Source organism: Scylla paramamosain, chromosome 11 (genome assembly GCF_035594125.1).
Source record: "Scylla paramamosain isolate STU-SP2022 chromosome 11, ASM3559412v1, whole genome shotgun sequence".
NCBI classification, from domain to species: Eukaryota; Metazoa; Arthropoda; class Malacostraca; order Decapoda; family Portunidae; genus Scylla; species Scylla paramamosain.
This window is the reverse complement of record NC_087161.1, coordinates 11,651,678-11,679,251: the sequence shown is the minus strand read 5'-3', so window position 1 is coordinate 11,679,251 and position 27,574 is coordinate 11,651,678. Positions and strand designations below refer to the sequence as shown.

The 27,574-nt window shown below is 41.4% G+C and overlaps 1 protein-coding gene across 5 annotated transcripts in view; it reads right to left on the bottom strand.

Annotated features, from left to right (window-relative positions):
* Nucleotides 1–15,381: 15,381 nt before the first annotated feature.
* LOC135104950 (protein masquerade-like) overlaps nt 15,382–27,574 on the bottom strand; it is a 58,427-nt gene continuing 46,234 nt past the window's right edge. For all 5 annotated transcript variants that reach the window (XM_064012765.1, XM_064012769.1, XM_064012768.1 and 2 more), the window contains exons 10-12: nt 21,774–21,959; nt 21,122–21,291; nt 15,382–16,390 (exon numbers count right to left, since the gene is read on the bottom strand). In XM_064012765.1, the coding sequence (XP_063868835.1) occupies nt 16,139–16,390; nt 21,122–21,291; nt 21,774–21,959 (608 nt within the window). In that variant the 3' untranslated portion in view covers nt 15,382–16,138. The remainder of the gene's footprint in view (nt 16,391–21,121; nt 21,292–21,773; nt 21,960–27,574) is intronic.

The following is a 27,574-nucleotide window of genomic DNA, read 5'->3' as shown; positions in this document are numbered from 1 at the left end:
CGAGGGTTACCCGTCGTGTCCCTCAACTGGAAATTTTGAAGTGCATTAGTTTCATTTAGTTATTTATTTATTTATTTTTTATTTTTTTTATTTTATTTTATTTTATTTTTTTTTTTGTTGAGTTTATACGACTTGTGTATTGATTTATTTTGATATCCATTGAAGTGTTATTTGTATGTTTTGTTTGTTTACCCTGGCAGATTTTTTTTAGCTTTCACTCCAGTGGTGAAGTTAAAGTGAGCTTCATTATAGTGTACTTCATTATAGTTTTGGTAGCAGAGCGTAGTTGTCATACCCCTTTTTAGGTCTTGTGATAAACTCCTGCTTGGGTCCAGTATTTTTATATTGTCAAAGCCATGGAGGGGACATCTGTGAAGGTGGAAAAGTTAAATGACCATGAACTATTAGGGACTGGATGTCAGGAAGGGTTTAAGGCTGTGGGGCAACTGGCAGAGGCTGTTGCAGGTTTATGTCAGCAGCAGGCCAACAGCCATCAGTCTCGGTCAATAGTGTGGTCACGGCCACTTTCCAGTATTAACAGGTTTTCAGGCAGGATTAAGAATGCCAAGGAGCGGGATGATTGGGCGAGGGATGCACAAGAGGCTGTAACACAGATAGGCCTGCAAGGGTCTGAAGCTGTGGAATATTTGTGTGGGTTCCTGGACAGGCCAGCACTGACACGAGTAAGGTACAGCCAAGTGAGATATATCGCGGAGATATTGGAGTGCCTGAAGAGAGCCTTTTGTCCAAAACAAGGATATGTGGAGCTGGAGAAACAATTACATAGTCGAATCCAGCACCCACATGAAGGGGTGTGGGAGTATGCTGACTCCTTGAGGGAAATTGAGAATAAAATGCAAGAAGTGAGACCGAGAGGGGTAAAAGATCGGCAGTGGCTGCTGTTTACCTGGTTTTGTAGAAACCTAAGGCACAGGGCCATTGGAGTCAAGCTACAGAAGTAGTGGGAGAATCAACCTGATGCTATAACTTGGGATGGACTGGTGCAGAGGGCCCAGAAGAAGGTGAGGGAAAAGGAGCAGATTCAGCAGGAGGAGGCAGAGCTAGACAACATAATGTAACAAAGAGGGCTGTAAGGGGTGTTGCTTCTGTAGCCCCATGTGTTCTGTGTGGGCAGCAGGGCCATTTAGGGTTTTAGTGTACTAAGTTTAGGGAGTGGAAGGATAAGACAGGGAAATGGGATGCCTTTGAGGAAAGTGGGCCAACCCTTGAGGCCAGTTGTGGGCCCATGTCAAGATCATGCTGTAAATAGTATCGTGGTAGGTGCTTGTGAAGTTGGCAAAGAGGCGAAGAGAAGCAGGTTGTTTGGGAAAACTCCGGTAATCACTTTAACTGTGAATGGTGTACCAGTGGATGCTATGGCTGACTCGGGGGCGGAGGTTAGTCTGGTCACCAAGGAGTGGTATATCAATCATCTCTTACCAGGGAGAGTTGTGTTGCATGAAGCAAATTAGCAAATTACAGATGCAAGTGGGACTGCCATCCCTTGCTTGGGTTATGTCCTAGTGGATTTAGTGGTGGAAGGGAAAGTGATAAAAAATTGTGGTTTGTTTGTTAAGTGTACAGTGCAGGGAGGTGGTGTGGTGCAGGGGACCCAGTTAGCCTTGTTGCTGGGAATGAATGTATTGGCAGAGTGGGTGCAAGAGTGGAGTTCTGTGAAGGAAAAGAGTTTTGGCGAGCTAGAGAGAAAATGGAGTAGGTTTGTGAAGGCTGTAGAAACTAAATTAAGAGAGAGAGAGAGAGAGAGAGAGAGAGAGAGAGAGAGAGAGAGAGAGAGAGAGAGAGAGAGAGAGAGAGAGAGAGAGAGCAGGAGACTGACAAGTCCAGCGTGGCATCATGGTCATTCAGTTGTGTAGGGTACAACATTTATTTTTATTTCCAACACTTCCCTTTAGAGCACCATATTAAAAGCACTACCACTTGGAAGAGTAGAAATTTGTGTATCCTGTGCCACAGTTAAATTGCACCCAGCCCCTTCAAAGTGTAGCAAGGAAGTGTAGCAAGAATATTAAGTTAATTTTTGTGGCCTTATAGTGAATTAGAGCAGGGAAGGTGGGTGGTACATCACTCACTCTTCCCATCTCCTTTCCCCCCCTCTTCCTTGTCATGTTATTTCCCGCAATCCCGTGAGAGACACATGCAGGCCTATATGCTATGGTGTCACTTCTTTGTCTAGGTGGTTGTTTACATTCAGATGATGCAAACGTGGCGAGTAAGGAGACAGCACTGGCACGGAATAGGTTTATATTTACCTGTTTTAGAGGGAACATGGTGGTTAATATTGTATATGAGTTAGCGGCAGCACCTCCTCCTTTGTTGATTAAAGTGGGTAACACACCAGTCATAAGGTCTTGACTGAGTGTGGGATGTCAGCTTAGACTCACGGTAATGATGAGTCCCCTCACCTATCCTATCCATTGTTGTGTGTTTGTGTATTGTCTCAGTGTGTCGTTAAATGTTACTGGGTTTCATAGTTCTTTTAAGAGTTCTGTACCTAGAGGATTATAGTTTCTCTGCTGTGCAGTAAATTATACTCCCTCCCCTGGGCAATATCCTGTCAGGGTGGTTTTGTTTGCCTTCTGGGAAGCTGTATATGGTACTGCTTATCAGGACAAGATAATATTCTGTGAGCATGGGTGGATTTCTTTGTTGTTTTGGGAGGACAGTAGCTCATAGAATATTACAGTCCTCATAACCGTTTGCCCCTTGTCGCATCTGTGCCCCCTAGAACATGGTTAACAATTCTTTGCCAGCAAGCTGGAGTTGTTTGGCAGTTGTAATATTCTCTTACCTGTAGGAGGTGAAACAGGTTGGCAACCTCATCTGTTGCCTCACCACAGGAAACCAGAAGGACTCTGGAAAGGTGACTTTAAGCTCTCCACTAAACTACAAAGCTGATAGCTTAGGAAGGCTGACCCAAGGTAGTGGCAGCCATGAGGTGGCTGAACGTGGGGTTGCAACAATGTATTCAATCACTACAAGAGGCCAGAAGGACAATGTAATGGTGATTTTGAGCCCCACATTAGATTATATAGGTGGTAGTTTAGGTAAATTAGCCAAGTTAAAGGCAGCTGTGAGAGGGATGAAATATGTAGTTGCAACAATATATATATATATATATATATATATATATATATATATATATATATATATATATATATATATATATATATATATATATATATATATATATATATATATATATATATATATATATATATATATATATATATATATTGTGTGTGTGTGTGTGTGTGTGTGTGTGTGTGTGTGTGAGAACACACATGATGCCCATCATTTAGGTATGCTTTCCTAACCAGCTTTGTGCTTTCACATCTGTTGTTCCCCCTGATCCTAAAAATCTTAACTGTGGCACCGATATCCCCAAGAGGTAAATCATTACCCCTAGACATGTGCGAGCTGTGGATAACTGAGGGTCCTGACAGTGACCAATAACAATCTCAAAGATAACTTAAGCCTGATCCAAAAACCTCGATCCTACCTCCCTCTTTTTGGCAGGACAGTTGATTGTTGCCTTTATGATGTTCTTGCTGCTTTCCCAAATTTTTCATATTCAAGATCCTTTCAATCATGTCATGAGTTACTTTTTCCTTAATGTGATTTTCGAAGAAAATATCAAAGTACCAATTCTTTAGAAACTGTGGAAACAAATTACATATTGAAACTATTGTGGGTTGCAGAGTTGCAGTCTTGCTTAGACTGGATACTCAATGGGATACAGCATACACTAATAACATTCTTTCTTATTTTAATTCTCTAAAATTAAATACAACAAATTCTCCGGAGAATCACGTTACACAACCACAAAATGCACTACAAGATTCAAGTATGATTATTATGCATGAAGTGAACAGCAATACGTCATTAAAAAAAAAAAAATTATCCAAATAATCAGTGTCACTTTTCACTACAACACATAATATTACACTTCATCATAATAAAGAACAACAAAATACTCCTAACTCTAACACATCATAATAAAAACAAACAAAATAGTCCTACCTACAATACCTATCAATATGAGCTGCAACAGACTGCACTGCAAATTTTTAAGCTGTACTTACAACCAGCAGTCAGGTGAGCTCAGCCATCTCGCTCCTTGTCTCGCCCTGGTCTGGCCCTCTCAGATCCGGGATTCTCCTCTGTGAGTTCTAGTGGCTCTCTCTGTCTTTCCTAGCGCCTAGCTGTTGCCTATATTCTTGCCAGTTTACGATGTTCTCGCCCCAAACTGTTATCATTAACATGATGGCTCATTTTCATAGCCTCTTCACGTATGATCCATTTCCTTACTCCCTCATAATCTGATGCTTGAGTCATAGACAATTGGCTCTCTCTCTTGAGATATGTATTAGACATACGTTAATCTATTAATCAGCTGATCATCCTCGGGGCCGTATTGTTGGTCAAGCCAAAATCCTTTGACCGTCTTTGGTTCTGGTATCTCTTAGTCCTCTGATAACTTCTGGGTATGGGAGTTTGTTGTAGAAGCTTCTCTCTCATTTTGCTGCATTTCTTAATCTTGGTATTTACTTCTGTATCTCTTCTTTGCTTTTGTCGTTTGCCATCTTGTGCTCCATTATCTTGGCTCCTCGGTCTGCGATATTTTCTATTTGTCTTAATATTTGTTCAGGCAGTAGACACCTTCCGAAACGATAATTACTCCCAGTGAGGTATAAAGCACTGTTCAGGGGGTGCTGTGAACTTATCATTAAACCCAGCTGTGACCTCACTGAACGTTTCCCTTTGTGTCTCACAACACAAGGGGGCAGTCACAGCCTGCCCTCTAAAGACAAGTCTCTTCCTCCACACAAAACTACAAGCACCTAATAACACACACACACACCCTTCATTCAAAAATTTTAAAATCATCATGGCGACTCCTACACCAGCCTTGGAGTCCCCATCTGGGGAGGGAACCATAAATGTCCCCAGGTCGGACTGTCTTTCTGTCGACGACCCTAAGTGTCTTGACACCCCCCTCAACTTTTTCTTCATTAACTTCTGCAACATTCGCGGTCTAAGATCTAATTTTCAATCTGTAGAACACCACCTCTCCTCTTCTAAACCTCATCTTCTTTTCCTCACTGAAACTCAGGTGTCTGAGGCAACTGACAGTAGCCCCTTTTCTGTTCCTTCCTACTTTCTCTATCCTCATTTTCAATCCAAAGCTGGATGTCGCGTTTATGTGCGCAATGACTTAACCTGCTCTCATGGTCACGCTCTTGAATCTTCCGAGTTTTCCAACATCTGGCTATGACTACAGAGTCACTCTCATACTAAATTTATCTGTGCTGTATACCTCTCACCTAACTCCTCTGACTATAAGAAATTCTTTGACTACTTGACTTCCAAAGTGGAGCACATTCTGACCCTCTTCCCTTTTGCAGAGATCTCCATTCTTGGAGACTTCAATGTCCACCACCAGCTTTGGCTTTCCTCTCCCTTCACTGACCATCCTGGTGAACTAGCCTACAACTTTGCTATCCTCCATGACCTAGAGCAATTGGTGCAACACCCTACTCGTATTCCTGACCGTCTTGGAGATACGCCCATCATTCTTGACCTTTTCCTGACCTCTAATCCTTTTGCTTATGCTGTCACCCTTTCTTCTCTGTTGGGCTCCTCCGATCACAATCTCATATCTTTATCTTGTCTTATTGCTCCAATCCCTCCTCAGGATCCCCCTAAGCGAAGGTGCCTCTGGCGTTTTGCCTCTGCTAGTTGGGGGGACCTGAGGAGGTATTTTGCTGATTTTCCTTGGAATGACTACTGATTCCGTGTCAGAGACCCGTCTTTGTGTGCTGAAGACATAACAGAGGTGATAGTGTCTGGCATGGAGGCGTACATTCCTCACTCTTTTTCTTGTCCTAAACCTTCTAAATCTTGGTTTAACACAGCTTGTTCTCGTGGTATACATGATAGAGAGGTCAAAACCTTTCAAGATCTAACTCCCCTCGTGATTTCTGGCATCTAGCCAAAAATATCTCCAATAACTTTGCTTCTTCTTCTTTCCCTCCTCTACTTCAACCAGATGGCACCACTGCTATCACATCTATTTGTAAAGCTGAACTCTTTGCTCAAACCTTTGCTAAAAACTCTACCTTGGACGATTCTGGGCTTGTTCCTCCCTCTCCTCCACCCTCTGACTACTTCATGCCACCTATTAAAATTCTTCGCAATGAAGTTTTCCATGCCCTCGCTGGCCTAAACCCTCGGAAGGCTTATGGACCTGATGGGGTCCCTCCTATTGTTCTCCGAAACTGTGCCTCCGTGCTTGCACCTTACCTAGTCAAACTCTTTCAGCTCTGTCTGTCAACATTTACCTTTCCTTCTTGCTGGAAGTTTGCCTACATTCAACCTCTTCCTAAAAAGGGTGACCGTTCTAATCCCTCAAACTACCATCCTATTGCTTTAATTTCCTGCCTATCTAAAGTTTTTTAATCTATCCTCAACAGGAAGATTCTTAAACATCTATCACTTCACAACCTTCTATCTGATCGCCAGTATGGGTTCCGTCAAGGCCGCTCTACTGGTGATCTTCTGGCTTTCCTTACTGAGTCTTGGTCATCCTCTTTTAGAGATTTTGGTGAAACTTTTGCTGTTGCCTTGGACATATCAAAAGCTTTTGATAGAGTCCGGCACAAAGCTTTGATTTCCAAACTACCCTCCTACGGTTTCTATCCTTCTCTCTGTAACTTCATCTCAAGTTTCCTTTCTGACCGTTCTATTGCTTCTGTGGTAGACGGTCACTGTTCTTCTCCTAAATCTATTAACAGTGGTGTTCCTCAGGGTTCTGTCCTGTCACCCACTCTCTTCTTATTATTCATTAATGATCTTCTAAACCAAACTTCTTGTCCTATCCACTCCTATGCTGATGATAGCACCCTGCACCCTTCCACGTCTTTTCATAGACGTCCAACCCTTCAGGAGGTAAACATATCACGCAGGGAAGCCACAGAACGCTTGATTTCTGATCTTTCTAAAATTTCTGATTGGGGAAGAGCAAACTTGGTATTGTTCAATGCCTCAAAAACTCAATTCCTCCATCTATCAACTCGACACAACCTTCCAGACAACTATCCCCTGTTCTTCAGTGACACTTAACTGTCCTCTTCTACACTGAACATCCTCGGTCTGTCCATTACTTATAATCTGAAGTGGAAACTTCTCATCTCATCTCTACCTAAAACAGCTTCTATGAAGTTAGTCGTTCTGAGACGTCTCCGCCAGTTTTTCTCACCCCCTAGCTGCTAACTCTGTACAAGGGCCTTATCCGTCCATGTATGGAGTATGCTTCACATGTCTTGGGGGGTTCCACTCATACTGCTATTCTAGACAGGGTGGAATCAAAAGCTTTTCGTCTCATCGACTCCTCTCCTCTAACTGACTGTCTTCAGCCTCTCTCTCACCACCGCAATGTTGCATATCTAGCTGTCTTTTACCGCTATTTTCATGCTAACTGCTCTTCTGATCTTGCTAACTTCATGCCTCCCCTCCTTTCGCGGCCTTGCTGCACAAGACTTTCTTCTTTCTCTCACCCCTATTCTGTCCACCTCCCTAATGCAAGAGTTAACCAGTATTCTCAATCATTCATCCCTTTCTCTGGTAAACTCTGGAACTCCCTGCCTGCTTCTGTATTTCCACCTTTCTATGACTTGAATTCCTTCAAGAGGGAGGTTTCAAGACACTTATTCATCAATTTTTGACCACTGCTTTGACCCTTTGATGGGACTGGCATTTCAGTGGGCATATTTTTTTATTGGATTTTTGTTGCCCTTGGCCAGTGTCCTTCCTACATATAAAAAAAAAAAAAAAATGCATCTCATGTTCGTCTCTGTCTTTTGTCGTCTTCTGCTTCACTATCTTGCTTCCTCAGCCTGCGATACCTTCTCTTCGTCTTGTATCTGCATGTATATCTCTTATTCTCATTTGTCTTTTGCCATCCTCTGCTTCTCTATTAGTCATTAGAAACTTCTTGGCCTGGATATTGTTGTTGTTCTCGGTACCTTCTCTTGACTCATCGGTTTGCGATATGTACTGGTAATCTTGCTATTTGCTCTTGTATTGCCATTTGACCGCCTTGTGCTCTCACCGGCTTCTTCGCACATTATCTTCTGATTTCTGTTTATCCCCTTCTTTCTTCTGTTATTATGCTTCTCTTCTTAAATCTACTTCTGTTCTTGTGCCTTCTTAGATATTATTCTTATTTTTCTACTGCATCGTCTCGGGTCACAACATGCCCTCCCCTTCAGAAGCGCGTCTCGGCGCTTACAGACATATGATGGGGACAGTTCGTTTGGGTGGATGGGTTTTCCTCCAGGGATAAGGAGTCGGAGGTGGTGGCGCCGGTTTGGGAGGACCGCCCTTTGCTGCAGAGCCCACAGGAGCAACAGATGAGGCAGCCACCCACGAACACCAGGATAACACCGAGAGGAAGGATCACCCACAGCCAGCTGATCCAGTCTAGGTCACGTGGAGGTTGTGGTTTCATCAGGAGCTGCATCTGATCTATGTAACTGGGTAGCGACCATGGTTTCAACCTAATACTGCTGGGAAGGCTTATATTAGATGAATTTATAATAAATTCATGTTCCCACGAAGAGAAGGCAAGGGTGATGAAGGGATATGGTTTGATAGTGACTGGAGAATTTGTAATTTGTTTAGAGGAAGCAGACAAGGAAAAGGTGTCCCCATGTATACTGCATCCTTGGTTTATCTGTACGAGTCCAGTGCCCTTTAATGCATGCCGAGTTGGTGGAATAGATTTGTTGTGACAGTTTAATGTAATGTTAGGTGGAGTACTCATGGCATAGTTCCAGCCAGAGATATGTTCAATGAAGACAGGCTTGAAAGATTTTACAATCATGGTGTTGCATAATTTAGAGATAGAGGCTTTATGAAGAAAGACAGCCAGTTCACAACATAGTATTACTTGAATATATGAGGCGAGTAGGAGGACAGAGCAGTAATTCATCATACATTTTACACACATTAAAAATCATCAGCTAGGAGAATTTTTTGTCGACTTATTTACCACTATATAATTTTGTGAGGACTTATGCACTAGGAATGCATCTGATTTAGGAATAGGATAAGGAAGGGAGGTCTTTCTGAAGACACTGAAGTGTCAGCAGGAATCCCTTGTAAAGGAATGAGTAATTAGAGGGTCAAGTCATGCGGTGCAGTAATTTTTACACCACGAATAGCAGCTCTATGTAACTCTAGAAATTCTGGCTTTGGCTGAAACAGTAGTTAATTTCTTGATATATCATCTAAAAGTGATAATAAAAGAGTATTTGTTACAATATGTTGGGAAACGTGTTTCCATCATGCTTTGTAATCCTACCCTTAAATTAATGTGATCAGCTGCAGTGGATGTTAAAGCTAACTGGACATGCATCAAGAATTCCAACATAAAAATTAACCTTCCATGGGCAGATGAGCAGGCGTGAGGCGCCGAGGGCCAGCAGGAACGGAGCCCGGAGGGACAGATTGCTTTGTACCGCCACCGAGTTAGGGTGTGACTACTCCAGGAAAGATCGGACCACTACAATACAGACGCAGGTGTTGCTTGGTGACAGGCCTCCTTAAGACCCCAAACACGTGAGTTCCACATCTGTATTACAAGGGGTTGATTGCCCTAATTAGTATAATCCATGATGAGTGATGCATTATGTTGATACAGTATGTAATGGTCAGTAGTGCTACGCACATCTTACGTTTATTATGTATGTTTTCAGGTTTGACCGAATGCAATAAACGATTCGCGTCACCGTGTGTGTGTCTAAAATCATTTAGCTGCCTCCGGGCAGCTACACAACTACTTCATCATCTTTATCTTCTCTTGCAACAAATATATCCTCATGTGTACTAATTTCTGCAGAATCTCAGCCTAGATAGATAATCTGCCACTTTATTTGTCTTTTCCGGAATATAATCCACTTTAATATCAAACTCTGCCACTAGCATCTGTCATCTAGCTATTCTCATGTTTGCATTTGACGTGGTTAGTAGCCATACCAAGGGTCTATGGTGTGTAAGAACAAAACTTGGATGTCCCACACACAAATTTCTATTAATTTTGAGTTCATATACAATGGTGAAAGCTTCTTTCTCTATGGTACTGTAATATGATTCAGCTTTGTTTATTTTTCTGCTTAAAAGGGTTAAATGTCTCAGATTGTCATGGTCATTTTTTTTTTTTTTAATAAACACCACCAATTGCAGTATTGGTGACATCAGTCGCAAGATAGAAAGGCTTTGTAAAATCTGAGAATTTTAAAATCACCTTCTGAGCTAATTCTTGTTTTAAAAGTTGAAATGCCCTCTCAGCCTCATCATTCCAAGCTATGGAGTTACTGTTCTTTTTTCTATATAACATGCCGACATTTAATTTTGTTAAAGGGGCTGCTATCTTTGCATATTTCTTTACAAATTTTCTGTAATAGTTGGTCATTCCAAGAAATGACTGTAACTCCTTGACTGTAGTTGGTGCTGTCCTACTTTTTAATGGCCTCTACCTTACTTGGTTGTGGCTTCAACTCTTCAGCTGATACAATGTGCCCTAAGTAATTCACACTATTCTTGAAGAAATTACACTTTTTTTCAAATTTATCTTCAACTTAGCTTCCTGTAGACGGAATAACACTCTAAATTTTCTACATGATCATGCAAATTCTTTCCTTGGATAATAATGTCATCCATGTAAACATGAGTGCCCTGACCTGTCAACCTCACTAGTACCTGGTTGATAATTCTACAAAAAAGCTGCAGGAGAATCCTTCAGGCCCATAGGCAAAACATTGTGTTCAAATAATTCGTTTGGTACTACAAAGGCTGTGCATGATCTACTTTCCTCACTTAACTGAATTTGATGATAGCCCTGCTTCAGATCAAGATATGAAAATATTTTTCCTTTCCCCAAATTATGTAAAATATTATTGATGTTAGGCAATGGATAGGAGTCATATAAGATATGCTGATTAAGATTACGAAAATCGATACAGAGCCTAATCTTCCCATCCTTCTTTATGACTGGCACCAAGGGGAAGTAAATGGATGATCGGGATGGTCGAGCAACACCGTGCCTTATCAATGTTTTTATCTGTTCTGTTACCTGTTCATGAAAGCAAGCTGGTATACGATAAGGCTTCCTGGGCTTAGGTATTGATTCTAATTAAGTTGTGTGATAGAAAAAAAGGAGTCACACTTGGGGGGTGATCATCACTTGCAAATACTGAGGATATGTGAGGATCATCTTTTTAATATTTGATTTTTCTCAGTATCATCAGGGTACATTGTGTCTATTAATCTGAAAAGGCTTTCCAGATGCTCCTCCCCACCTTTTTTTTTCTGCTATGGAACTTACTGTATACTGCTCATGAGGAACTGATAGATTTTCCTTTTTACATGAGTGAACCAAACCTAAATTCTTTCCAGGCTCTAATTCAACATTTTCATTGGAGTAATTTATATATTTTACTACAAATCTAGATTTTCTACTTTCTTTATCGTTTTCAAGTTTCACTACTCCTGGACAGCATTTGCTGAGTTTCTTGCCACTGGCTCAAATACAGCTGTGTATCACAATCAACTAACTTGGTTTCTAAAGTCAAATAACTTACTCTTTCTCCTTGCAACGCTGATGCCTGAGCTACTGTGAACTAATATTGAGGGTTGTCCGCAGAGACCCTTTCTACAGGTTTCGTTTCTTTATCTTCAGTCATTTGTAAAACATGTTTCACGGATACTTTCGCTATATTTATCTTATTTCCTTCAATATGCCAAGGTCAGAGTTTTGGTACATAGACTGACCTTATGTTTCCTCATAAAATCCCAACCAATTATTAACCGAGATGGCAATGTTTTCTCTTCACTTATTACGAACTCGTGTTTATATTTTTTTTCACCAATTTCTAAATCCAGCTTACACTTCCCTGAGGTTGACATTACATCTCTACTTGCATTATGAATTATAGCACTGGAAAGGCAACTCTGTTTGTTTTTATCTTATTTATGGCTTCCCGAGATGTGAGTGAGACGCCTGCCCCTGTATCTATTAAGGCTAACAAATCTCTGTCTTCTAACTTTGCCTCTATCAGAACCTGCCCTGTTTTCTCATTCACTGCTGCCAACACTACCGATTCATGGTCGTTTTCCGTAGGTGATAAATTGGCGTTTTTTTTTTTTTTTTTTTTTGTGTGTGTGTTGGTTTTGCATTCTTTGTTTGTATGTTCCTGTATGCCACATGTGAAACAAGTGACCGGTGGTCGTTTTAATGCTGGTAGCCTTACGGTGCCAAATTTGTGGCCAAATTTGTGACCAAATTTGTGGCACCTGTAGCACTCAATAGCTCGACAATTTGGGATAGAATGGTTCCTGAGATCACATCTCTGATAGTACACTCGGGTTTTGGTTATTAGGGGCGGTGAACTGCGGTTTCGTGAGTAACTGAATTAGAGACGTCGCAGTGAGCGTTTTGATACCAGATAGCGTCAGAATTTTTAATTCTCGCCGGAAAATAAATACTTTTGGGGCAAGGTTTTACAAGCTTACAAAGGTGTATCGTTGCACAGTAATGCGTCTGAATTTTAAGTCAATTAATTTCGTGATAACTGACAGCACATGACATTGTTTGAGCCTCTATTCATAATTTCAGATGATATTCTTAAAAGAGCCTATAAGTGTATCAAGGCAGGCAATCTGTAATTTTCTACTGACCTCAATGGAAGTATACTAATATATACTTGCATTTTGATGTACTAAACAACAGGCAAATCCATTTAATGTAAAGAAAATATAATTTTGTATCAGAGACTTTATTTTTGCGGTGCGATCACTATCCTCGGATACTTGGGCAGCGAGCAAACCAAAACACAGGACCACGCTTACTTGACTACCCTGCACAATGGATACATCACCGCCACAATCATGGACTACAGCGGAATTAAGAAAATTCCTGAAAGAACGAGCTATACCCTATTCTGGATATAGTAAAGCAAAGTAAAGGCCTTTGTATCGGCAGAACTGAGAGGCATTTGTTTACACTTTACACTCCTTCCTAACGGCGCGCGGCGCTTTCTTTAACTGAAGAATCATGATCAAGATAAGTACGTCGTACGTCCGCCAGCGGTGCTGTTCTTTTTTTATTTCACTGATTACTTTCATATACAGGACGTGTCAGTGATATCTGATATTTTTCAACATTCCCAGATAAAATGCACAAGCCGAAATCAACATCCTTTTATTTTTACTGTTCATACTTACTTAAAAAAAAATCATTACCTATTTTTAGTTTTATCTTATAATTCAATTAACAAAGCCTTATCATACACCAGTAAGTATGAATATTAATATTAAGGGTTATGTTTTTAATTTTAAATACACTTGTGCAGCAATTCATGCTGTACTTTTCCTGCACATCGATTTCAAATTTAGCTAAGACACCCCTTTGCCCCAGGAAATCGGAGACAATTAAAAATGCTGGCGCTGATAGGTATCTACCAGCCTCACTGCGACGTCTCTAATTGATAGTAACTAAACTAACAAGGATGACTCTATTTTTTCTTCTTATTGCAGCATCAGTGAGCTGCATGTTGGCATGTGACGCGATATTTGTTATCGCCACTTTCTTGGGGAGATCAGTGCAAGATAATGAGACATGCAGGGAAGCCACAGAACGCCTGACTTCTCATCTCTCTAAAATTTCTGATTGGGGCAGAGCAAACTTGGTATTGTTCATTGCCTTAAAAACTCAATTTCTCCATCTGTCAATTCGACACAACCTTCCAGACAACTATCCCCTCTTCTTCAATAACACTCAACTGTCCCCTCTTCTTCCTACACTGAACATCCTTGGTCTGTCCTTTACTTATAATCTGAACTGGAAACATCACATCTCATCTCTAGCTAAAACAGCTTCTATGAAGTTAGGTGTTCTGAGACGTCGCCAGTTTTTCTCACCCCCCCCCCCCCCAGCTGCTAACTCTGTACAGGGGCCTTATCCGTCCATGTATGGAGTATGCTTCACATGTCTGGGGGCGGGGTTCCACTCATACCGCTCTACCAGACAGGGTGGAATCAAAAGCTTTTCGTCTCATCAGCTCCTCTCCTCTAACTGTCTTCAGCCTGTTTCTCATCGCCGCAATGTTGTATCTCTAGCTGTCTTCTACCGCTATTTTCATGCTAACTGCTCTTCTGATCTTGCTAACTGCCTACCTTCCCTCCTTCCGCGGCATCGCTGCATCTTAGTCCTCTGATAACTTCAGGGTATGGAAGTTTGTTCTAGAAGTTTCTTTTCTCTCGTTCTGTTGCTTTTCTTAATTTCTCTCTGTATCTCTTGTTCGCCTTTGTCTTTTGCCGTCTTCTGCTCCACTATCTTGGTTCCTCGGCCTGCGATATCTTCTATTTGTTATGTATTTGTTAGTAAATCTCTTATTCTCATTTGTATTTTGCCGTCTTCTGCTTCTCTGTCTATTAATCATTGAAAACATCTGGGCCTAGATATTGTTGTTGTTCTCGGTACCTTCTCTTCTTTATCGGTTTGCGATATGTACTAGTAATCTTGCTATTTGCTCTTGAATCTCCATTTGACCGTCTTGTGCTCTTACTGGCTTCTTCCAACATTATCTTCTGATTTCTGTCCATCCCCTTCTTTCTTCTGTTATTATGCTTCTCTTCTTACGTCTACTTCTGTTCTTGTGCCTTCTTAGATATTATTCTTATTTTTCTGCTCGTGCATCGTCTTAGGTCACAACAAAACGCATCCATATGGCTAACAAAACGTGCCGCTGGATGCCTCGCCATTGTTAACTTCATATTGATAATCTAATGCAAGGGTAGTTGGTAATGTGGTAACGAAAAATCTTAAAAAGAAGAAAAAAAAAAAAAAGCATGTGGCAAGAACATCTGAAGTGCGCAATCAGCTGCCCTGCGAAAAAGTGTGGGCTTCTGAATCAGCTTAGCCTATGATGATTATATTTATTTATGGGACCTAAATATCTGATATTGGTCACTAACTGACAGGGACCTCAGTTATCCATAACCTGTCTACAGTAATTTTCCTCCTTTAGGATAACTTAAGTAACATGGATCAAAAATATTATTTTGTATTTTATGGTTCAGGATATGTATGGCGTGCACATCTTGTCGTTTCATGGTCAAATAAAACAAAAGTTCTCAAGTCTTGTAATGTGGTATGATAGAGGGTTGTAGGTTTAGGAAGCATTTTCCCTTCTCTATTTTTTTTTCTTTTTTCCTTTTTTCCAGAACCATTGGATACACACATTAGTTTAAAAGCAGGAGCAGAAACAACACTTATTGGAGGTAATAGACACAATTAAGCAAGGCTTTGGTATAGAGAACTTATATTTCTAAGGTAAGAAGGTGAACCCTTACAAGATTTTACCTGGGTTCCTCCTATTAGTCAGTAGTTTCAACTTTCACATAATAAAATATTAACACCAAATTGTTTTCATTGTCTCCTTACTGTCAACTAAGTTGGTTGTATGCCTTTTTTTTTTTTCAGATCAAGATTAAAAAATTGATGAAGTAACCTTAAAAAATTCCTTCTCCTTAATCTTTTCGTTCATCCGTCTGATAGCTGCACATTAATAAAAGGAAAGCTTTATGACCTGCCAAACTCTGGAAACATTGTACAAAAAAACCTCATGAAAGTGTGGTACCACCCATGCAAAGGAACCAATGGGGCCTAAGCCGCACAGATTAAAATCTTCGTCATGATCTGTGGTTAGAAGAAGCATCCACTCGAAGTAATGTTTCTCTAATGTCAAAACTAAAAGTCCTCCATTAGGAGGTACCGATTTAATCCTGATTCATCAGGGGAACCCGAACTTAAACACCGAAAAAAAAATCAAGTTGGTTTTCTTACTTTGTTACATTATTATTCACTTTAAAGAGAATATGATCAGTAACATTTCTGTGTTTTACTCTTCAGGTCAGATGAGTGGAAAATCACTGCTTCCATGTTTCAATAAAATGTAATTCATTCAGTAGTTTTATTGATTCAGTCAGTCAACTGGTCACTCAGCTGGTCAATAGGGGATCATTCCAGGCTGGCAACACATTAGCGTCCCCTTCATTATGCAAATTCCTTGTTGATCTTGTCCAAATGGTGGTAAATCCAGTGGATTTGGCGTGTCTGCAGGGGGCTTGTCGCAAACCCTAGAGAACGGAGGTAAGCTGCTTGCACCCAACCAGTGAACGCAGGGATCCGAGAGTAAATACTGGCCTGGCCTGACGAGGAGCAATCTCGCGACCAGGATACCAGACCTGCCAGGAACCATCGGCCGCCTACCTCACAACCCAAGGGTGATCCTCCGTCCAGGGTACTCTGTCAGACGGGAACAGGGTGGAATATACATCAGCATAAATGACAGGAGAGAGAGAGAGAGAGAGAGAGAGAGAGAGAGAGAGAGAGAGAGAGAGAGAGAGAGAGAGAGAGAGAGAGAGAGAGAGAGAGAGAGGGTGTAGAGCAATTGTGACATGTGTGAAGATTAAAGTCTACACATTTCTGCACTTGGTTGAAATGATGCTTCCGAACACAACGCTGAAAATACTGTATATGATAAGATGTGAGATAGGCAAAGTTCAAATCTTAGCCTTTTAGACTGCAATCGTAATTTCAAGCCATTATCTTCCAAACATTTAGGATTTGTCGTCATTACTCAACTTAAAATTAATAAGACTGTTTTCTGGTGACCGTGATTCCCTTTTCAAGGTTCCATGTTCCTGAAACTGATTTTCATTGTCTAACTGTACCAATTAATTATCTATAATAAAATATCTTCATTGTGTGTTTTTCGTTGTTTCTAGACCACGTTTCATTATATGTGTAAAAACATGAAGAAACATTATCTTGAAACAACATGAGTGTGTGTGTGTGTGTGTGTGTGTGTGTGTGTGTGTGTGTGTGTGTGTGTGTGTGTGTGTGTGTGAGCATATCAAGTAATACGGAAAAAAAAAGATGTTAATGTTTCAGAAGCAGAAAACTAATAAATCATACAATGAAATATTCATTTCCTATAATCTTTCCATTGACAGCTTTGTATTATGAAATTATACACATAACTTTTTTTTTATTAATAATTTCGTTTTTTTTTTATGCGTTAACATTACTATCATCTTTACTGTTGAGTTATGGGCAGATTCTGATTGGATAATTAAACGAACACTGACCTCAAGTGTATACTTTTAGGATTATTTCATATGCATGTGGGAGGAGGAGGCAGTAGACACCTGCTGAAACGATAATTACTCCCAGTGAGGCCTAAAGCATTGTTCAGGAGGTGCTATGAACTTATCATTAAACCCTGCTGTGACCTCACTCAACGTTTCCCTTTGTGTCTCACAACACAAGGGGGCAGTCACAGCCTGCCCTCTAAAGACAACTCTCTTTCCCCACACAAAACTACAAGCACCTAATAACACACACACCCTTCACTCAAAAATTTTAAAATCATCATGGCGACTCCTACACCAGCCTCGGAGTCCCCATCTGGGGAGAGGACCATAAATGTCCCCAAGTCGGACTGCCTTTCTGTCGACGACCCTAAGTGTCTTGACACCCACCTCAATTTTTCCTTCATTAACTTCTGCAACATTCGCGGTCTAAGATCTAATTTTCAATCTGTAGAACACCACCTCTCCTCTTCTAAACCTCATCTTCTTTTCCTCACTGAAACTCAGGTGTCTGAGGCAACTGACAGTAGCCCCTTTTCTGTTCCCTCCTACTTTCTCTATCCTCATTTTCGATCCAAAGCTGGATGCTGCGTTTATGTGCGCAATGACTAAACCTGCTCTCGTGCCCACGCTCTTGAATCTTCCGAGTTTTCCACCATCTGGCTACGACTACAGAGTCACTCGCAAACTAAATTTATCTGTGCTGTATACCTCTCTCCTAACTCCTCTGACTATAAGAAATTCTCTGACTACTTAACTTCCAAAGTGGAGCACATTCTGACACTCTTCCCTTTTGAAGAGATCTCCATTCTTGGAGACTTCAATGTTCACCACCAGCTTTGGCTTTCCTCTCCCTTCACTGACCATCCTGGTGAACTAGCCTACAACTTTGCTATCCTCCATGACCTAGAGCAATTGGTGCAACACCCTACTCGCATTCCTGACCGTCTTGGAGATACGCCCAACATTCTTGACCTTTTCCTGACCTCTAATCCTTCTGCTTATGCTGTCACCCTCTCTGCTCCGTTGATCACAATCTCATATATGTATCTTGTCCTATCACTCCAATCCCTCCTCAGGATCCCCCTAAGCGAAGGTGCCTCTGGCGTTTTGCCTCTGCCAGTTGGGGGGACCTGAGGAGGTATTTTGCTGATTTTCCTTGGAATGACTACTGCTTCCGTGTCAGAGACCCGTCTTTGTGTGCTGAGCGCATAACAGAGGTGATAGCGTCTGGCATGGAGGCGTACATTCCTCACTCTTTTTCTCGTCCTAAACCTTCTAAACCTTGGTTTAACACATCTTGTTCTCGTGCTATACGTGATAGAGAGGTGGCCCACAAAAGGTACTTAAGCCTTCCATCACCAGAATCTCATGAACTTTATATTTCTGTCCGGAACTATGCCAAGTCTGTTCTCCAACTATCCATAAACTCCTTCATTAACAGAAAGTGTCAAAACATTTCAAGATCTAACTCCCCTCGTGACTTCTGGCATCTAGCCAAAAAGATCTCCAATAACTTTGCTTCTTCTTCTTTCCCTGCTCTATTTTAACCAGATGGCACCACTGCTATCACATCTATTTCTAAAGCTGAACTCTTCGCTCAAACCTTTGCTAAAAAAAACTCTACCTTGGACGATTCTGTTCTTGTTCCTCCCTCTCCCCCCTCTGACTACTTCATGCCACCTATTGAAATTCTTCGCAATGATGTTTCCCATGCCCTCGCTGGCCTAAACCCTCGGAAGGCTTATGGACCTGATGGGGTCCCTCCTATTGTTCTCCGAAACTGTGCCTCCGTGCTTGCACCTTGCTTAGTCAAACTCTTTCTGCTCTGTCTGTCAACATCTACCTTTCCTTCTTGCTGGAAGTTTGCCTACATTCAACCTGTTCCTAAAAAGGGTGACCGTTCTAATCCCTCAAACTACCGTCTTATTGCTTTAATTTCCTGCCTATCTAAAGTTTTTGAATCTATCCTCAACAGGAAGATTCTTAAACATCTATCACTTCACAACCTTCTATCTGATCGCCAGTATGGGTTCCGTCAAGGCCGCTCTACTGGTGATCTTCTGGCTTTCCTTACTGAGTCTTGGTCATCCTCTTTTAGAGATTTTGGTGAAACTTTTGCTGTTGCCTTGGACATATCAAAAGCTTTTGATAGAGCCTGGCACAAAGCTTTGATTTCCAAATTACCCTCCTACGGCTTCTATCCTTCTCTCTGTAACTCCATCTCAAGTTTCCTTTCTGACCGTTCTATTGCTGCTGTGGTAGACGGTCACTGCTCTTCTCCTAAATCTATTAACAGTGGTGTTCCTCAGGGTTCTGTCCTGTCACCCACTCTCTTCTTATTATTCATTAATGATCTTCTAAACCACACTTCTTCTCCTATCCACTCCTACGCTGATACTACGATGATACCACCCTGCACTTTTCCACGTCTTTTCATAGACGTCCAACCCTTCAGGAGGCAAACATTTCATGCAGGAAAGCCACAAAACGCTTGACTTCTGATCTTTCTAAAATTTCTGATTGGGGCAGAGCAAACTTGGTATTGTTCAATGCCTCAAAAACTCAATTCCTCCATCTATCAACTCGACACAACCTTCCAGACAACTATCCCTTCTTCTTCAATGACACTCAACTGTCCCCCTCTTCTACACTGGACATCCTCGGTCTGTCCTTTACTTATAATCTGAACTGGAAACTTCACATCTCATCTCTAGCTAAAACAGTTTCTATGACGTTAGGTGTTCTGAGACGTCTCCGCCAGTTTTTCTCACACCCCCAGCTGCTAACTCTGTACAAGGGCCTTATCCGTCCATATATGGAGTATGCTTCACATGTCTGGGGTGGGGTTCCACTCATACTGCTCTTCTAGACAGGATGGAATCAAAAGCTTTTCGTCTCATCAACTCCTCTCCTCTAACTGACTGTCTTCAGCCTCTCTCTCACCGCCGCCATGTTGCATCTCTAGCTGTCTTCTACCGCTATTTTCATGCTAACTGCTCTTCTGATCCTGCTAACTGCATGCCTCCTCTCCTCCCGCGGCCTCGCTGCACAAGACTTTCTTCTTTTTCTCATCCCTATTCTGTCCACCTCTCTAACGCAAGAGTTAATCAGTATTCTCAGTCATTCATCCCTTTCTCTGGTAAACTCTGGAACTCCCTGCCTGCTTCTGTATTTCCACCTTCCTATGACTTGAATTCCTTCAAGAGGGAGGTTTCAAGACACTTATTCATCAATTTTTGACTACTGCTTTGACCCTTTTATGGAACTGGCATTTCAGTGGGCATTTTTTTTATTGAATTTTTGTTGCCCTTGGCCAGTGTCCTTCGTACATAAAAAAAAAAAAAAAAAAAACACCACACAGCAGTCTTTAAGAAAGACAAAGAATAAGAAGACTGGTGTTAAATGGCTATATATATATATATATATATATATATATATATATATATATATATATATATATATATATATATATATATATATATATATATATATATATATATATATATATATATATATATATATATATATATATATTAGATTAGTTAAACTCACGGCGTGAATAGATTACAGGATGTTAAGGACCCAGTATTGCTTGTATCAATATCAATTAAATTGATTTAAATTAGCTTTTATCCAGAAGGGAGATTCATATTTTAATCAAAGACTTGGAAAATGAAATCATTCAGATACCACCCTGAAATACATAGAAGTCTGACAGAAGAAGAACAAAGTAAAGAAAAAGAAGACGAGCAGGAAAAGTAAAGAAGGAAGAGAAATAGGAATAGGTATAAAGGAGAGAGAAGACAAAGAAAAAAGGAGAGGAGGAGGAGGAGGAGGAAAGCGAAAAAGAGATTATGCACTGTAGCGTGACAGCACTTACATGGCAGGCAACACCTTGACTGATTCCTCCACACAGGAAGGAGTTTGACTCTGCGAGGATTTTGGAACCAGTCACATTATGCAGCACGGTGCGGCACTCCTCGGCTCCAAGCAGAGGCACCGAGAGCTTCCTCAACACGCCTTCTGACGGTACTCTGCCAACTACCTTTGCTGGAGAGCTCAGTAGTATTAAACAACGTACTTATAAAAGTATGGACACCCTACTGTCAGTCATTATTTTCCTTCCTCCAACAGTGACATTATATGTGTGTATGTGTGTATGTGTGTGTGTGTGTGTGTGTATATATATATATATATATATATATATATATATATATATATATATATATATATATATATATATATATATATATATATATATATATATATATATATATATATATATATATATATATATATATACACACACACACACACACACACACACACACACACACACACACCCACAGAATGACCAACAGTATGTGGAAAATGACGCATAAAAAAAAAAAGGAGTGATTCCATTCAGAACGGCGACTAATATAAGTATTCTCATTAATTATAGGTACATAAACTTACCACTTATCTGGTTCATCTATGAATTAATTATTATAATATGTAATTGAATCATGCACTCTTTTCAACAGACTCACCTGCATAGTTGTGCACGAAAGCCTGGGTTTGAGGGTAAGCATTGTTGTGGGCGGAGACAGGAAAGGCGCCTAAACCATATCCCACCACGACACATTGGGAGGCAGGTATGGACGCATCCTGACGTGCAATACACATCAAACACACGTTGTCCGTCAGCGTGGCTGGGTTCCTCAACTTTAGCAGCCCTGTTATGCAATAACAATCAGCACCAAATTCAGCTGACTGTAGTTTCGTTTACACCGAACAGCACCATAATGTTTTCACAACAGCTTTAGTACCGTATCAGCCAGCGACCACATAGAGAGAGAGAGAGAGAGAGAGAGAGAGAGAGAGAGAGAGAGAGAGAGAGAGAGAGAGAGAGAGAGAGAGAGAGAGAGAGAGAGAGAGAGAAACAAAAGCACCAATGTAGCTACAAAACCATCTTTAAATTAACGTTTCGGTACAGAGACTATGCCATTATAAATAAGCTGTGGACAAATAACAATGCGTGTGAGCTTTATATATTTACATATATGAGAAGATAAAACAAAGGATTTAGAAAATATATTCAAAAGATATAAAAAGTGCAGGCTGACTGGGTGCTCATATATATATATATATATATATATATATATATATATATATATATATATATATATATATATATATATATATATATATATATATATATATATATATATATATATATATATTTTTTTTTTTTTTTGTCATGTTATTGGCCGAGTTTACCTTGAATGGGATCACGTTTCCTTAGTGTCCCCGTGTCCTGGTTACCTGCTATTCCGGCATTATCCTTATTATTGTTATAAGTAGTGTAAGGCTTATTTACCAATTTTATATCATGTAGTATTATTCTCTTCATAATTTAAGTTCTATATATCTTTGTATGTATAAGGAAGGAAGTATAATTGAGGTGGAAATACGTTGAAAACGAGGGGAGCTTGAGTGGGCAACAACACATTCATAGGAGGGGAAGGCAGAGCGCCTTAGGTCGTGAGGTATATCGGAGGGAAGGCGTCTCTCAGGGAAGGATCTTGGTGTGGATTGGTGATGGAGTGAGTTTGTGGAGGTACTAGTGGTGTAGCGGTATAACCTTGATATCCAGGATCAGATTAGTGAGTCTTTTGTGGTACCAAGAGCTCTTGTCCGCTGAAATTCGGTTGTTGAGTTGTGCCGGTGACGCTGTTGGAAGGGGTCATAGGTCAAACTGGCAGCCATTTTGTGAGTGGAGGTTGTGGTGTTGACCTTGGAAGTTGGTGTTGTGGTGTATTGGTCATTTTGGGGATGATGTTATGGTGTTATGGGTAATCTTTGGTGATGATGGTAATCTCCTGTGAGGCTTGAGGAGGTGAAATACGGGAATTATTGTCTGGGGACGCGGTAATGGCGTCTGGGTAAATTCCTGCGGTTGAGGGAAAATATTTCTGTGACTGGTGGTATAAACGGGTTCTGGTGTTGTGGGAAGTGACGAGAACGTCATGTAGTAACGTGTATTACCTCATGTTGTTTGTGAATTATTATTAGTATTAATATATGTCCTTGTAACATAGAATAATCGTATTTTCTACTCCCCCAACATTAATCTGGTACTAGAGGTGATTCCAGGTGTGCTGAGTCAAGGTAAAGGTAGAGTGAGAGATAATTCTGGCGATTTCGGATAGGTCGGGTAGGCACTCGAAGCCTTTAAAAATCCAGACCTTTAAAACTTTCCAGGATCAGTGTAACGTCCACTTTCTTGGAGAGATAACCGGGATCGTACGATCGTAGGTAAGTAAGCGATCGTGACAGAATATGGGGGCCCGTCCGGGATATTTTTGAACATTTGTGGAATGTAACGAATGTTACATGGTGATTGTCGTTGGGAGGAATTTACCTGTAAACTGTGCATGTATTGTGGTGAATATTTGGAGGAATATTTTGTGGAGTGTAGTGATTGTAATCATGGCCGCTAGACGTGTTGAGATGTTCCTTCTGTCGAGGAGTGTGCATGATTTGTACACACTAACCAGGGAGGAATTATGTTCAGTGGCTGAGAGGTTTCAAGTGGAGTTGAAATCTAAGAAAAAGGAGGAAATGCAGGCTGAGTTGAAAAATGCTCTTGTGGAGAGGAGCTGGTTTGAAAATGATGGTGGTGAAAGTGAGGATAATGATGGGGAGAGTGTAGAGGAAGGTGCTGGGGTCAGTGAGATAAACCTGGGTGCTCTTGGTGGAACAGATGGCCTTTCTAGTAGTGAAAAATTTGAGTTAATGAAACTTCAGATGCAACTGCAGATGCAGAGGGAGCAGAAGCAGAAAGAGGTGGAGTTGCAAAAGGAGCAAATGCAGAAAGAGGTGGAGTTGCAGCAGATACAGATGAAAAAAGAGATTGAGATAGAAAAGATTAGAGCAGAAAGTAAAAATAAAGTAAATGAGACCAGGGCAGGAAATGGTGCTCAAGGCAACGGGGATTTAGAGAGAAAGGTCATCAGTATGCCTAACTTTGTGGAAGGGGAGGAAGAGAACTTCTTCGTTCAATTTGAAAAAAACTGCAAAGATGATGGGATGGGATGAAAATGATTGAGCATTACTAGTCCAGTCTAAATTTGAGGGAATGGCCCGAGAGGTCTATGTGAATTTGAGTGAGCGAGACGCGAGTGATTACGAAGCGGTAAAGGAAGCGGTGTTGGGATCAACCCTTCTATGTCCGAGTGTGTACCGGGAAAAGTTCCGCAGGACCACAAAACGCCCAGGTGATACTTATCTCGGGATGGCTCAAGAGGTTGGTCTTAAACTGGACCAGTGGTTGAAGGCCGAGGAAGCCACTACAGCTGAGGAGATAAAAGGAGTTATGCGGATGGAACAATTTATGAGCCAAATGCCCCTCAGTTTAAAATATGAGCTCGTATCACATAATGTGAAAGATGTGATGGAAGCCGGACGCAGAGCTGACAAGTACTGTGCGGTCCATGGGCTGAACGGAGATGAACACCATGGAGGGAGAAAGCCATTCTCCAACAAAAATGATGGCCATCAGAGATATAAGAATGACCGTCAGATGAGCTCGACATCAGTCCACAGATCAAACCAGCCCCGCCCTCACAACTATAGTTTTCTCCACACTTACACCATGCCCCCGCCAGCCGACCACAACGTGAGGCCTACGCCCTATAGGAGTAGGCCCAGGAGCACTACCTATTACCAGAAGGGTAGTGGAGATGAAGGTGCAGTTAAGTGCCTTGGATGTGGAAGTAGCGGGCATAAGAAGTACCAGTGTCCGAAGGGACGGCCGAAGCCAGTGGGAGCAGTTGCCGCCCAAAAGAGACCTGGTAAAGTATGTGGAGAATATGAGTGCAGAGATACAAGAGGAGCCGCCGAAAGATGAGGGCTTTGAGCACTTCACCAGTAAGGGCACAGTGAAAGTGGAGGGAAGTCCAGAGAAGGTGATCAGAATCCTTCAGGATACGGGAGCTAACCAGAGTCTGATCTTAAGTAGTGTACTCCCATGGAATGAGGAGACCAGCACTGGCAGAGAGGTCTCATGCAAGGGTGCAGGAGGCAAGTTCAGTATTTCCCTGCACAAAGTTTGGCTGGACTGTGGATACGTCACTGGAGAGGTGACAGTGGGAGTGAAGGAGACACTGCCCGTAGATGGAGTGGATATGCTGGTTGGGAATGACCTGGCTGGAGGTCGAGTTATCCCTAAACTTCAGATGGTAGACAACCCTCTGATAGGGATGACAGAAACCACCACTCCGGCAGAAGTCCCTCCCTCAACAGATGGGGAGGCCGAGGTGCCTGAATTGTTCCCAGTCTGCGCAGTGACCCGAGCGATGGCCCGGAAGGAACGCATGGACACCGAGGGAGCAACGCAGGAGGACGAAGGCCTGGGCGTTCTGTTTGAGGAACCTGATGAAAAAGGAACTAACCCGGAGTGTGCGAGTGATGAGCCGGTTGTAGGCCAGGTGGAGCCCAACCTTGATTTTCTAGTGGAAAAGAGCGAGTTGATAAAAGCTCAGGAGAGTGATGAAAGCTTGAAGTCTATTTGGAATGAGGCTAAAAGGCTGGGTGAGCTTGACAATGAGTATGTGGGTTACTATGTGGATAACAGAGTTGGAGGCCCCTGACAGCCCCAACCTCTGATCACTGGATTGTGAAAAGGCAGATTGTGGTGCCACGGGTGTACTCGTATAGGAAGAAAATTTTGGAGATGGCACACGAAGGTAATCTGGCAGGACACCTGGGGGGTCAGAAAAACCCTAGGAAAAATCCTGTATCATTTTTACTGTCTCTGTGTCAGGCTCTTTTGATGTCCGCCATTGTAAAACTTAAGTTACTAGCTAAAACAAGGCGACCTGTGATTGGCCCAATTACTTTAGTTTTAGGTCTATGATTGGCCATCTTTTCAACTCCATTATTGGCTAATTTTCTTCTGATCTCGAGTAAGCACGTCTGCATAAATAGGGCTAAATTGTATATTAGAGTCAGGTTCAGACATCATAGATTCGAGAGTTCCAGACGAGAGCATCAAGTCACTCCAGTAGGAGTTTATCATTCAAGTCGTGTCAAAGTTCTTAACTCGAGCAGTCATCAGTCTTTGCTCTTAAGATTATTATTATTCTATGTGTGTACTGGTAATTCTTATGTGTGTCACCTCGTCATCATTAAAAGTTCAGAAGGTGAACAGTGTTTGTGTGCATCCTTCATTTGCATATATCTAAAAGCCACCTATCCACAAGACACAACTCTGTCAGCTACATCATCAGAGGACTTGAACACTAAGTGGGTGGAAAGACTATCAAACTAGCGGCAACAACACCAGAAACAGTGGTGGCAAACAGCCCAAGAATATATATATATATATATATATATATATATATATATATATATATATATATATATATATATATATATATATATATAATTTTATTTATTTATTTTTTTATGTAAGAGGGACTCTGGCCAACGGCAACAAAAATCCAATAAAAAAAATGCCCACTGAAATGCCAGTCCCATAAAAGGGTCAAAGCAGTGGTCAAAAATAGATGGATAAGTGTCTTGAAACCTCCCTCTTGAAGGAATTCAAGTCATAGGAAGGTGGAAATACAGAACCAGGCAGGAGTTCCAGAGTTTACCAGAGAAAGGGATGAATGATTGAGAATACTGGTTAACTCTTGCGTTAGAGAGGTGGACAGAATAGGGGTGAGAGAAAAAAGAAAGTCTTGTGCAGCGAGGCCGCGGGAGGAGAGGAGGCATGCAGTTAGCAAGATCAGAAGAGCAGTTAGAATGAAAATAGCGGTAGAAGATAGCTAGAGATGCAACATTGCGGCGGTGAGAGAGAGGCTGAAGACAGTCACCCTGTCTAGAAGAGCAGTATGAGTGGAACCCCCCAGACATGTGAAGCATACTACATACATGGACGGATAAGGCCCTTGTACAGAGTTAGCAGCTCGGTGGGGGTGAGAAAAACTGGTGGAGACGTCTCAGAACACCTAACTTCACAGAAGCTGTTTTAGCTAGAGATGAGATGTGAAGTTTCCAGTTCAGATTATAAGTATAGGACAAACCGAGGATGTTCAGTGTAGAAGAGGGGGACAGTTGAGTGTCATTGAAGAAGAGGGGATAGTTGTCTGGAAGGTTGTGTCGAGTTGATAGATGGAGGAATTGAGTTTTTGAGGCATTGAACAATACCAAGTTTGCTCTGCCCCAATTAGAAATTTTAGAAAAATCAGAAGTCAAGCGTTCTGTGGCTTCCCTGCGTGAAATGTTTGCCTCCTGAAGGGTTGGACGTCTATGAAAAGACGTGGAAAAGTGCAGGGTGGTA